Source organism: Marmota monax, unplaced genomic scaffold (genome assembly GCF_021218885.2).
Source record: "Marmota monax isolate L192 unplaced genomic scaffold, Marmota_monax_Labrador192_F-V1.1 WCK01_AAM20220418_F8-fsc00004, whole genome shotgun sequence".
NCBI classification, from domain to species: Eukaryota; Metazoa; Chordata; class Mammalia; order Rodentia; family Sciuridae; genus Marmota; species Marmota monax.
In genome coordinates this window covers 9,818,510-9,832,737 of record NW_026692881.1, presented here as the reverse complement: position 1 = coordinate 9,832,737, position 14,228 = coordinate 9,818,510, and the positions used below count along the sequence as shown (strand labels likewise).

At 33.6% G+C, this 14,228-nt stretch overlaps 1 protein-coding gene across 5 annotated transcripts in view; it reads right to left on the bottom strand.

The window, feature by feature from the left end:
- Window positions 1-14,228, bottom strand: part of Exoc6 (exocyst complex component 6) — a 196,491-nt gene that overhangs the window by 40,628 nt on the left and 141,635 nt on the right. For 4 of the 5 annotated variants that reach the window (XM_046450218.2, XM_046450219.2, XM_058581091.1 and 1 more), the window contains one exon: window positions 10,558-10,699. In XM_046450218.2, coding sequence (XP_046306174.1) covers window positions 10,558-10,699 — 142 coding nt within the window. Of the gene's footprint in view, window positions 1-1,108; window positions 1,156-10,557; window positions 10,700-14,228 lie in introns of all 5 variants that reach the window. The other variant, XM_058581092.1, reaches the window with a different exon arrangement.

Sequence of the window (14,228 nt, the reverse complement as noted above, 5' to 3'; positions counted from 1 at the left end):
GAAAGGGGAAGAATGAGTCTAAATGGAGTCATAAGAGTGAAGAGACCAAGAGCTTGACAAAAGATTTAAAGGGAGGGTAAGGAGGCTAGGCTAGTCTGAAGACCTTGTTTACTGATGAGAAAGGCAAATGCATATAAAATGGAGTATTTTGTAACTAAATAAAGTACGGAATATGAATACCAATTGTTTGGTTATTGACAAATATTTTAATACATTCATTTCTCATATCTGAAGATTTAAAGTGGCTAGTTAGAACTCAAATTTTGGTTAGGCAAAGTATCTTACATGGACTAGATAGATCATTAGAAGAGTGCCACCTAGTGGTTTTTCTGGCAATACAAAAACTCATTCTCCAAGTCAGGAGTCAAGAATTTGGGGCTCTCACACTTACATTTGTTTACATGAGGTTGGCAGTAGAGGAATGAAAGCTTTTAGAACATTTATCATCCCATTTTTACATAAGTAGTTTTAGCTCTATCCCTTTCTTGGAATCAAATACTGGTAAACTGCCTTCAATCAAATAGTTTAGGTGCTATTAAAATCCAGAATTGCTGGGTGCTGTGGTGCTTGCCTTATAGTCCCAGCAATTCAGGAGGCTGAGTAAGGAGGATCATGAGTTTGAGGCCAGCCAGGGAAATACAACAAGATCATGTCTTTTATTTTAAAAAAAGCAAGTAAGAAATTCAGGTATCCAAACAGTGTAATAGCATAAAAGTTTAGTTTAAATAAGACACTGCAATATTCTCATACCATCCACATAATTTTGCCATTAATACTTTAAAAACTTTTTTTTTTTAGTTGCAGATGGGCACAATACCTTTATTTTATTTGCTTTTACTTTTATGTGGTGCCAGGGATCAAACCCAGTGCCTCACACATACTAGGCAAGCGCTCTACCACTGAGCCACAACCCGGCCCCCACTAATACTTTTATTTGGGGGTGTGAGACTTTTTCAAGGCTGAAATTGGGGTTCCTGAGGTCATGGTCATAAAAAAGAGACTTAACCTCTTTTAAAAATTTTTATTTTTTTTTTTTTTATGGAAGGTTAAGCCTTTATTCAAAATGAAGAAAGACACATGGAGATTTACCTACTTCTCAATAACTCACCTTTAAAGTAGGTGCTGGCACTCTTCAATCTGGAGCTTTTCTGATACCTAAAAAGATGTTAACTCTTAGGAGATAACCTCACTAGATATTTGTGTAGAATGCATGAAAAAGTACATTCTAAATCTATCCTGAAAACTTCAAATATGGGACAGAATTTGTAGTTCTCTGATGCTTTGGAAATATTTTGTATTTTGCTAGTAATACGAAGGATTTCTGAGACTCCTTTTTAATAACTATTTTGGAGGACATATTATCTTTTCTTCTACATGGTTATATCTGTAAGGCACCTATATTAGGCTCAATACAGAGCAGGTATTTAATAAATATTTAAGCAAAGTATATACACAGATTTAAACATTAGCCTTATGCCAGGTTGGCCAATGCATCTCCAACCAAGAAGAAATTTATTTATTTATTTATTTTGATACCAGGGATTGAACTCAGGGCACTTAACCACTGAGCCACATCCCAACCCTTTTTTAATATTTTATTTAGAGATAGGGTCTCACTGAGTTGCTGAGGACCTTGCTAAGTTGCTAAGGATGGCTTTGAATTCACCATCCTCCTGCCTCAGCTTCCCAAACCATCAGGATTATAGGCATGCGCCACCACACTCAGCAGAAATTTATCTTGAACTTATACAAATCTATAATAGGATCACGTGTTCAATGTAAATTTTAGAGAGGGCTATTATTGTAATTCTCCAGCAAACATTACTTATTATCTTTCTGACTTTCTCAAAAATATAGTTATACTAGTATTATGGCTATGGTAAAGTTAACCAAAAGTATCTACTACATTCATGCACTGACTCTGCTTAATATTTTCAACCTATAAATTTTTATATCTAAATTAGATCTGTTTCTTATACTTTCTCAAAGTACCAGTTACTTTTGTAGAATTTAACACTTTATAAGATTTATCAGTGAGATTATTTAATGACTATCTCCTCACTGGGCTTAAACCTCAAGAGGGTAAGGACTTTTTTCTGTTTGGCTTACCACTATATGCCCTAAATATCAACTATATAATAGAAACAAAGGAATTAATTAATATGTAATCCCAAAGCCCCTTCATTGCCTTAATATTTAATTGCCTCAGAATCTTAGAACTAGGATGTATCCTAGAAGTCGTTACTTCCAAATTCCATATTTTATGGGAAAAAATGAGGCCTCTAGGTGGTTTGATTAAATTAGAAACAGAGTCAGGACCAGAGCCAACGTCTTAACTTCCTGCCATGTGCTCAGACTATCTTAAAACATTTGAGCCAGGCACAGTGACACAAGCCAGTAATCCCAACGGCCCTAAGCAATTGATGGAGACCTTGTGTCTAATTGAAATACAAAAAAAAAAAAAAAAAAAAGGCTAGGGATATGGCTCAGTGGTTAAGTGCTCCTGAAATTTCACTAATTAAACTATCTACCCTTGATGTATCATCTCTTCCTCTTTTTCTTTTCTCTATCTTTATTCCCTACCCTCTAGCCATGGGATGCACTCTTTAGGTTTCTTTCACTGTGTACTTCTCTGATTCTAACCACCTTAACATAACAAATAATACCTCTACTTAGTTCACCAATTATATGTATATATTCCCTCCTCTAAGATGTCTGGAATATACCCTCTTTTCTTCATTCCCACATTCCAAGGTCAAATTCTCTTTATCTTTCACATGAAAAAGTTCAAGAGCCTTTTGTAGGTCTTTCTGTTTTTGGTCTCTCCCTTATTTCAGTTAAGTTTCCATGTAACACAAAAATTAACTTTCTATAATATAGATTTCATAAAATCATGGTCTTGATTTAATAGCTTCAGTGGATCCCTACTTCCTGGATAAAATAAAGTTAAAACATTCAGGAGTCTAACTTTTCTCAGTCATACCTTTTCATACTTTCAGCAGGCATCTTGCTGTCTACTCACATGAAATTGCCTGAAGACTCCCTAAGCACAATCCCATCACAATGCTTTTGCCTATGCCATTCCCTCTTCTCAGAATGCCCTTCCCTGCTTTCAATGAAATGTTACTCATTAAAAGACCAACCTCAAATTTCACTTCTCATTGTTATCAATCTTACCAATCCCATGATAGGTAGAATGAATCACATTCTCTTTACATATATATTTCTATAAAGAAGTTGTTTTTTTAAAAAAAAATTTCTTTTAATATTTTTTGAGTTGTCAACTTTTGAGTTGAACTTTATTTTATTATTTATGTGTGGTGCTGAGGAGCGAACCCAGGGCCTCACATGTGCTAGGCAAGTGTTCTACCATTAAGCCACAACCCCAGCCTAAGAAGTTGTTATATTCTAATCATTTAATGCATCTGTCTCCTTCCCAGCCAAAAAGACTATGAAATATTTGAAGTCTGATTCATCTCTCATTTTCCAATATATGACATGTAAGAGGTTCTCATTAAACATTTGAATAAATGAATAGTCTTATGTCAATTAACATGGAAAAAAAAACTTTCGTAATTACTGAAATTTTGGCTTAAGCTAGTTTACCTCACAGGTATGTGATACTCACTGCAAGAAACACCAGGGAAAGGAGTACCATAACAACACACTGTTTGAAGAAATAAGTGAGCCTGTAGATGATTAGTATTAATTCTTCTTCATCATCAGAAAAACACCCAAACAAAAATCAAAAGTACATGGCTGATGATGGTACATAATAATTTGTCAGCAACTGAATTAGTTCCAACTTTCCATCTCTTACATTTCATCCAGATGTGCTATTTGTTTATCGCTGTGAAATGACATTCTGCAGCCTAGGAATGTATGTAAAATGTTTTAACAAAGTATTAAGGATGGTAAAGTAAATATTTTGGTTTCTGACTAAAGCAAACAGAAGAAATATCAAACTCAGAATAAACGGCACTTTGTTTGTTTATACTGGGGATTAAACTCAGGGGCACTCAACCACTGAGCCATGTCCCCAGAGAGAGAGTCTCACTGATTGCTTAACCCCTCGCCACTGCTAAGGCTGGCTTCGAACTCTCGATCCTCCTGTCGCTGGAATTACAGGTATGTGCCATAGCGCCTGGCCTTAAAGGGCACTCCTGATGATGCTTATATTTCATACTTGGAACTAAACTCACTCACTATTGCTTAAATTCTTTAAGTGCCTTTCCTGAGTTGTCCAGGATCTTTGGTAGTTCATGGGCTCCAATCTAAGTTCAATTCCTGTTATCTAATTTGCATGGACTCTGGATCTCTTGCTAATATGCCACAGATTGGTGGGATTTTACATAAATCTTGGGAACCAATCACAGACTATTATACAATGGTTTCTTGGAGTCTTAAAGAGAAAGTGATTACTATGAGTCAATTTGGGTTTATGAAGAATCACAGTAATATCATTTTCTTCTTTGAAAAGATAATTAGATGAGGAAAATTCAATGGTAGGTATTAACTCTATGTGCTAGCAAGTCATCTGACAAGGTGACGTATAATTTTGGGTAAAACATTAAACTATAAATTAGATTCACTTACAGGATTAGAAACTGGTTAAGACAACCACAAGGTACTCATAAGATTCTGAATAATGGATCTAAGTTGATATGAAGGGGGAGGTTCAGGTATTGCAGTGGTTCTCAAACTTTATTGTGCTTCAGAAGTCTCATGGAGGGCCTATTCAAACAAATTGCTGAGCTTTATTCCCAGGATTCCCAATTCAGCAAGTGGGGCTGAAGAATTTGTATTTCCAGTAAGTTCCCAGGCAATGCTACTGCTATTCATCTGGGGACCATGTTTTGAGAACCTATGATATACAGTATCTCAGAATATTAATAACAGGTCTTACCCAATGTTCTAGAAATGACCTTGTTAAATATGCAGACTGCATGATTAAAATCTATAGATAATACTAACCTGTGATGTAAAAAGATCTCAATAGGCTAGTTATAGAATAAATCTTAAAAATAAAAATTATGGAATAATCTTAAAATACTAAAATAAAAACCATACATACAAGTATAAGATTAGAAAAACAAAACTTAGAGGGCTAAAGCTCAGTGGTAAAGCACTTGCCTAGTACACATGGGAGGCCCTGAGTTCAATCTCCATTCCTATAAGTAAAACAAAACCTCCAGAGCTTAGCAATCACAAAAAAAGAAAAAGGTGTACAGATTTTAGTGCTCTGTAGCATCAATGATTTAAGTATACTCTGGCCATTAAAAAAAGTCATAATAGTTTGGGCTTCATTAATAAAGTACAGATTATAGAATAATGTATTTGATAGGCCACCTACATATTATGCTGGTTCCCCTAAACCTGGGGGATTAGACACTGACATCAAACAGAAACAGAGTCAAGCCAGTTGTTCAAAAAAGAGCACAGGAGCTAAATTTATATGTGAGAATAGGAAGAACTGTTAGTGTCTGGTCTTCAAAAGTTTAGAGCGATATAAGAGCTGTTTTAATATATAATTAGCTTATAGATAAGGATTTGTTGTTTTCTATATGACTTTAAGCAGACTGGCACATACAGTTGTCAGGCTACTTCCTATACACAGGTACCCAGAGAAGGAGAAAGGGAGGGAGAAGTGAAATTCAGTTTATAGTTCATTCAACGAGTCACATGACTTGGTAGGGATTGAGACCAGCTAGAAAAAGGCTAGACTTTCTGTAATTCATATAAAGGAGAAAACTTTTGCCTTTTGATGAGAACACCTTTCTAATTTGCATAAAGGCACAATATGAACTAATGATAACACTAGCCTAAAGGTAGAACTAGGTCTATCAAGAGAAGTTTAGAGAAAAAGTGCTTTCAGCTCAATGTAATATAATAATAAAGCAAGATATCATATAGAAAAACAGTTTCTGATGAGTAGCTAATCTCCCACACCAGATGTTCAAGGAATATCTGGACAACTATACTGTAAGGTTATTTTAGAGAGGATTTCAAGGTGGAAGAGTATGTGAGTTTGTGTGTTATGAGGTCGGCAGTGAAACTCAACAATCTTTTTAGCTTTAGGGATTCTTCATGTAAACTACCTATCTTCCTCCATATCCAAGTTGATTCCATAATAATCAGACCCCTTCTTTTCACAAATTTACCATGTACTCTAGCCTTCTTTCTATCTAGCCAAATTCCTCTTCCTATCTTCTCCTTTCCCTGACCCATACATACTAAAGCATACATACTAATTAGTACTGAAAATATACTTTGTATACAAACTGCTTTCTAAAATGCTCACTATCTCTAGCAATCAGAGAAATGCAAATTAAAACTATTCTAAGATACCATCTCACTCCAGTAAGAATAGCAACCATTATGAAGTCAAACAACAACAAATGCTGGCGAGGATGCAGGGAAAAAGGTACACTCATACATTGCTGGTGGGACTGCAAATTGGTGCAGCCAATTTGGAAAGCAGTATGGAGATTCCTTGGAAAACTGGGAATGGAACCACCATTTGACCCAGCTATTCCTCTTCTCGGACTATACCCAAAAGACCTAAAAACGGCATACTACAGGGACACAGCCACATAATTGTTTATAGCAGCACAATTCACAATAGCTAGACTGTAGAGCCAACCTAGATGCCCTTCAATGGATGAATGGATAAAAAAATATGACATTTATACACAATGGAATATTACTCAGCACTAAAAAACAACAAGATCATGGCATTTGCAGGGAAATGGATGGCATTAGAGCAGATTATGCTAAGTGAAGTTAGCCAATCCTCCCCCCCCCAAAAAAAAAAAAACAAATGCCAAATGTCTTCTCTGATATAAGGGGGGTGACTCAAAATGGGGTAAGGAGGAAGAGAATGAGAAGAAGATTACCTCTAGATAGGGAAAAGAGGTGGGAGGGAAAGGGAGAGAGAAGGGGAATTGCATGGAAGATGGAAGGAGACCTTCATCGTTATACAGAATATATGTATGACAATGTGAGGGAAGGAAAAAAAAAAGAAGTGGGTCACATTAGATTGGGTAGAGAGAAGTGATGGTAGGGGAGGGGAGAGGAAGGGGGGAATGGAAGGACAGCAGAATAAAATAGACATTATTATTGCTGTGAATATATATGTGACTGCATGACCAATGTGATTCTGCAACCTGCATACTCAGAAAAATGAGAAATTATATCCCATCTGATTCAAATGTAATATATGTCAAGATCATTGTATTGTCATGTGTAACTAATTAAAAAAAAAAGAAAAACAAGCCAAAAATTACTTAAAATAGAATGAAAATTTAGTTAAAAATTTTCTTAATATGTTCACTAGAGAAAGCTGCAGTTTTTGTTATTGTTTTGAGGTTTTTCAGTACTGGAGACTGAATCCACAGGCATTTAACTACTGAAAAACATCTCTAACACCCTCACTCTTTTTTTTTTTTTTTTTTTTTGAGACCAGGTCTCACTAAGTTGCTCGGGACCTTAGTAAGCTGCTTAGACTGGCTTTGAACTTGTGATCCTCCTGCCTCAGCCTTCTGAGTGACTGGGATTACAGGAGTGTGTCACCATGCCAAGCTACCGTTCATTTTTTTTCCGAGAGAGAGAGAGAGAGAGAGAATTTTTTAATATTTATTTTTTAGCTTTCGGTGGACACAACATCTTTATTTTATTTTTATGTGGTGCTGAGGATCGAACCCAGCACCCCGCGCATGCCAGGCAATCACGTTACCGCTTGAGCCACATCCCCAGCCCCATACCGTTCATTTTTAAACGATTTATGTGTCAATCACTGAAAGTCTATGAGTTGCAGTAGAAAAGAGTATGGGACTCCTTCATCACTTATACCACACTATTAAAAGTAAAAAGATGCCTTTTGGCGGGGAAAAACATTTAACATCACAAGTTGTGAAATAAACATGAAAATATAATCAATTTATATTTGTTTTGTCATTACTGAAAGTATGATACTGTATTTAAAAAGTAATGATTATGGTGATAGATGATGCGCATTAAGAGCCAGAGTCACCCAAAGGGAGAATCTTAAAAGGAAGCCAAGTTGTCTTTTATGGTTTCTCTTTGAGTCTTGGTCCCTTCCTTTCCCTATCTCCAGTGCCAAAATTTAGCCCCCAACAGGCTAGGATTTATCCTTCTTATTCTTGACCTCAGACTTTCCTAATTGAGTTATACCTCATACTCAGGGTCTTCCTTGGTGTTCTTCAAGAGATTAGTCCTTTAAGAAAACATCACATTTAAAAAGGATCCTTTAGCAATTCTGCCCAAAGTAGTGAGTAAAAGCAAAAAGTTATAAGGCAAAGATTGGCCAGGGGGTGGGGGTGGAGTGCCGACTTAGTTAGGCTACACTTCATACAAAAGTATGAACAGAGAGAGTTAGACATTGAATTGCCTAACCAAACAGCAATTTCTATCATTCGGCAATAAATCTAATTGAGAAGAAATAACCAAACATCAACAAAGGGTTCAACCACCTAATTATTTTGAAGTCACACTAGAGATATAATAAAACAAAATGTCTCAAGCTATATCAATGTAAAATATGTACATAAGCAATGTCATACTGGAATGAGCTCATAAGAAAACTTTTTTTTTTTGGTACTGGATATTTAACAGGGGGATTTTACTACTGAGCTACATCCTAGCCCTTTTCATTTTTTATTTTCTATTTTTTGGGGACAGGGTCTCACTAAGTTGCTTAGGGTCTTGATAAATTGCTGAAGTTGGACTTAAATTTGTGATCCTCCTGCATCAGCCTTCTGAGTCACTGGGATCATAGGCATGTACCACCATACCTGGCATAAGGCAACTTTTTAAAAACTTTAAGAAATCAGTTTTTAGCTGTGTGCACAGCTGAGAAGTACAACACACACTTAGTATGTGCCAGACCTTGGGTTCAATAAGAAAGAGAAGAAGGAAGGAAGGAAGGAAGGAGGAAAAGAAGGAAGGAAGGAGGGAGGGCAGGAAGGAAGGAAAGAAATTAGTTTCAAACTACTTATAGAATAATAATTTGAGCTTAGATAGCTTGTAAAAATTTTTAAAGTATTTTTTTTGGCAAATACAAAAAATATTTTGTAAATGCTAGTTTTATTTTTTATAAAGAAAATAAATGTTTTCTAGTTAGAGAAAATTAGAAACACTTCCTAAGAAAATGAATTTTTTTCTCTAGCGGAAAACCTTATACACAATGGGCACACGAATATTTGATCCTTGTTGGGGGAAAAAAGTTGCAGGCTGCTGACATTTAATTTTTAAATGTCTTTCACAAAGAATATATTGTTGCAAATATTTCCTCAGACAAGTATTTTATAATCCTTCTTGTGCCCCACTGACTTTTAATTTATCAGTGGAGGTGCCTAACTCAACTGTCAACAAGGGATTACTCATTTGAAAGTACTGCTTGAAAACTGCTAATGTATACTCATGTTCTATACTTTAAAAGTTATAATTTAAGGGTTGATAAAACCCATATCCAGAAGTACATATAATAAGGCCAATAACACACAAGTAACCAAATCGGTTTTGAAGCTGATTAGCTAATGTCAATACTAGATTATGGAATATGAGAACCTTAGTACCTAAACAAAATAAAGTAAAAAATAATGGCAACGATAAAGGCCTGAGAAATGTTTGGAAAGATAAACAAAAATTTAGACACTTCATTTGTTATGCAGGGTCTTTTTAAAAAAATTTTTTAAAGAGAGAGAGATAATTTTTTTAATATTTATTTATTTATTTATCTATTTATTTTTCTAGTTTTCGGCGGACACAACATCTTTGTTTGAATGTGGTGCTGAGGATCAAACCCAGGCCACATGCATGCCAGGCGAGCACGCTACTGCTTGACCCACATCCCCAGCCTGGATATGCAGGGTCTTAAGATTGTCCTTCTACCAAATATCTAAAAAGTTATTAATAGAAAAAAGTAATAAACTTAGAATCATCTCATTCATTTATGACAAACATTAAGAGTCCTGGCAAGAAAGCAAGAATGACTTGAGAGGGTTGGAGTTGAGGCTCAGTGGTAGAGTACTTGCCTAGCACATGTGAGGCACTGAGATTGATTCTCAGCAATCTATTCTATTTATTTACTTATTTTATAAAATAATCTATTTTATTTATTTACAAATAAATAAAATAATCTATTTATATTATATTATTTATAAATAAATAATTTTATTTATAAATAAATAAAATAGAGGTAGTATGCCCATCTACAACTAAAAAAATACTTAAAAAAGAAAAAAAAAGAGTTACCTGAGAAAGAAATATTGGGGATAATGAGTTATCTTTTGAATTATCCCAATTTAGAGTACCATTTCAGTGCCTCTCTAGAAACCTTGAATGTGAAGCTGGTATAATTTTCATTTTTCTCTTCCTTTAAAGAAGTTAGTTCTATTCACAAGGCTGCCAAAAGTTTAGTTATATTAGATCCTTTCCTTCTTCAAAATATCCTACTACCACTATATATATAATTTTTTTCATATAATTTAAATATACATTCCTTGAAATTCATGAACTAACCAACATGGTACTTACATTCACACTGTATGACATCTAAGTTAAATTGCTGAACAGCTCCCATGCTTATCTGTTTTAACTCACTATCCAGCAGCATCTGCATCAAGGATGTTGACAGATGCTGGCAGGCTGACATGCAAGCTGTCTGGGCGACTTTCCCCTGTTTAAATCAAACAAAAAACAAACAAACAAAAATAAATAAATAAGCAAATACAAAAATATACTATAAAGTAGTACAAAAATTATATACTGACAATCTTTTAATAGTGATTATTGGCTTTTCTGTTTCTGCATTCTGAATAGCTATGCCTTTGTATTGTAAGAACCAAAATTAATATTTTTAGTTCCCTCATCTTTCTCAGGATATATCATTAAAGATCTAACTGAAATACAAAGAAAACTGAAACACAAGTTAAAAAGCTATTATTATTTCAGATCTCTTGAAATATCTAAGATTAAAAGAATTAATATCTAATATTAAAATAATGTCTGAAAATTTTAAAAATATTGATATTTCAATATTAAAATATGACATTTATGACAAAATCACCATAACATCAAAAAACACACTTTTCCATATAATGCTCTCTAAGCTCTCCTTTGTATATTTAACTAAACCAAAATGAAGAAAGTTAATGTTGTAATTTATTATTACTATTTAAACTGTATCTAAAATTCAAAATATACTTTGAGCCATAAGTCTTTATTTCTACTCAGAATGCTAGCATGTGACACAGCTTTAATTACTGATGGGAGGGAGGCTTATTTACTAGTATGACTTCAAATTGAATTAAATACAGATCTGTATTTAGTTTTAGAAATTGAGTTTTAAAATCATTTGGTAATTTAGAAATATGTAGTAGTTAAGTGAACTACATATGCTTGTGGTTTTCTTTTATTAAGGTATATAACATTTAAATATATTTTCTACTTTAATAAGGTCCTGCAACTACATGAACTTTGATAGCCCTAAGTTTTCTTCTTTTAGCCTCTAGGTTATATAGCTAAATTACAATACTACATCACTTTTAGTATAAACTATTTATTTTAAAATGCTTTTTTGCATTTGAAATAGAAGTTTAAAATAAAATATTTTAAAGACTCTTCTAGATAAAATCTTCTAGTATAATACTGCTCCTAGAATGGCCACCTCTAGCCATTATGAGATTTGGTGATTTGATGATAAAATTTAAGATCTATGGTTATGGTTAGAAAAAATGACTTTCTGGAGACAAGCCATGTTTTGCTTCATTTCCATTAATAAATATTTAACCATTTATATTTAATAATTAGGTTTCTTCCTACTTAACACAAAGACAATAAAGTTACAATCATGAAAAAATATCTTCCAAACATAATTGCTACAATAAATGGGTACAAAAATGTTTATGTGGATTTGATTTGAAAAGTAATAAAGAACATAAATATATTTTCACATTTGTTAGAATGTTTGTTCTTTAACTTACATATTAATAATCAGACTGGAAACAAAGAACTTTTATGAATGATTCGTTAGCATTTAGACACTATGCACAGTAGAAAACTGAAATGGAATGTCAATTTCTCAATCAAAAACTTGAGATAAAAGCTGATGCAAACAATATACTTGACAGATACTGATGAACTGCCAAAAAGGAATGTAACAAACAATGAAAAACCCAGCATGCTTCAAGATCCCCCAGTCCTAAAAGGAATTAGTCTGGGAGACATGCAGCTCCATTCCCCAAGCAGAATAATATCAATATGAATGAGAGGGGGGATAAAAGCAGAAAAAGAAGAAATCAATGACCAGTTATTTAATTACAATATAATAGGTTTGTGAAAATGGAAATGTCATTGTGACCTAATGGAACAACTATTATATTTTAGTTTAATGTACTTCTTCATCAAATCAGCTCCATGTTCTATTTATGTTGCTACTATAATGTACTCACTACAAAAACAGATTAATAAACTGCAAATTTTATTATTAAATTCATTTTAAGTTCATTTAAGCAAATACACTGCACAATATAAGTAGTATTGTTTTCAGTGAACCTTTAAAATTTAACAGATTCAGAGGCTACAAATATATATGTGTGTGTGTGTGTGTGTGTGTGTGTGTGTGTGTAACTGGAGCTGAAAATGATGGTTAGAGTACAGATAAAGTTATTCCATAAAATGGTAGGAATGGGTAATGAAAATTCATATTTAAGTTACATATAATAATAAAATCCTAACATTATTTTTTTTTGATTAGGCATATTAAATACAGGCTTATTGTTCTCAAAGAAGTTTAAAATATTTATAAAATATTTTATAACTTTTTCAAATGAAATAAATTCTTCGTTACTAGAGATCAAAATTTAAGTTAATAATATCAAAGGTTCAGATTCTTTCCATTTAAAAAATTATGTTCTATAAGATTACATACTTTTAAAGTGCCTACTTTCTAACAATAGAAAGTGTACATATATTCTTAGATTTCATCTACTACTTAATTTTATTTATTTATTTATTTATTTGAGAGAGAGAGAGAGAGAGAGAGAGAGAGAATTTTTTATTTATTTTTTTAGTTTTCGGCAGACACAACATCTTTGTTTGTATGTGGTGCTGAGGATCGAACCCATGCCGCACGCATGCCAGGCGAGTGTGCTACCGCTTGAGCCACATCCCCAGCCCCTACTACTTACTTTTAGATAGAAAAATTCTAATCTCTCCAAAATATGCACACCTAAAAAATATATTTGACAATTTATTTCTGATGCGTATGGCCCTGCACATACTTTGATATAATTAAACACCACTCTTGAATAATATTACTGCTGTTATTGTTGAAGCTTTTAATAATTTAATAATTTTATAAGACAAAACCAATCTAACAATTTTTATAATTATCTTTAAAAACTATCCCTTTTTATTAGAGATGACCTGGTTTTTAACCTGATAACAAAAAAGCCCAAATAATATATGACTGAAAAAAACACTGCACATTTAATAAATTTTAAGCACCTAGAAATTTCTCTTGCCCTCATCTGAAAAATTAATTGCAACTATTAACATTTTTCTCTTTAACAACACAAAATTCAATAAATAAGTTAAAACACCTGCTTAAGTTTTAAGTGTAACTATGTTTTCATGTTCTAACATTTTGTTGAAAAACAACTTGCAAAGAGAGAAAACCCTTAGACAAACTTCTTATATTTCAAAGGCACTTGTAAAACAGAATCTGCTGACATATTAGATCCTTTTTGCATTACCCAAAAGCTTTTCTTCTAAGAACAATTGTGGTAAAGAGACATTTGGCTCCTAGGAAATTCCCAAAGGGTCAACCATATGCATCCTTCCATGCACCTTCACAGTGCTGCTTTCTAGATTCATGTCTCAAAAGCAGCTTTCATCATTTACTTGTGTGTCAGTCAATATGATTTATGGACTGCATTCAACAAAGTCAAAGCATATAGAATGAGAAATATGACTACAATCTGCTAATTTGTTTTGTATTGAGCCATTTAAGAGTCAAAGACCTGATGTCAGACTGAGACCAGCAACACAATTAACCAGCCGGTGACAGATTCATCCATCCTCCCTGCCAGGCTGTGCCAATCAAAGACAGCATGAGGTGACATTTGGTGAAATCAGTAAGAAAACTCATTCTCTAAGTAACCTATGTGAGACCTTGATTGACACTTTTTGAATTTAGTTTGTGG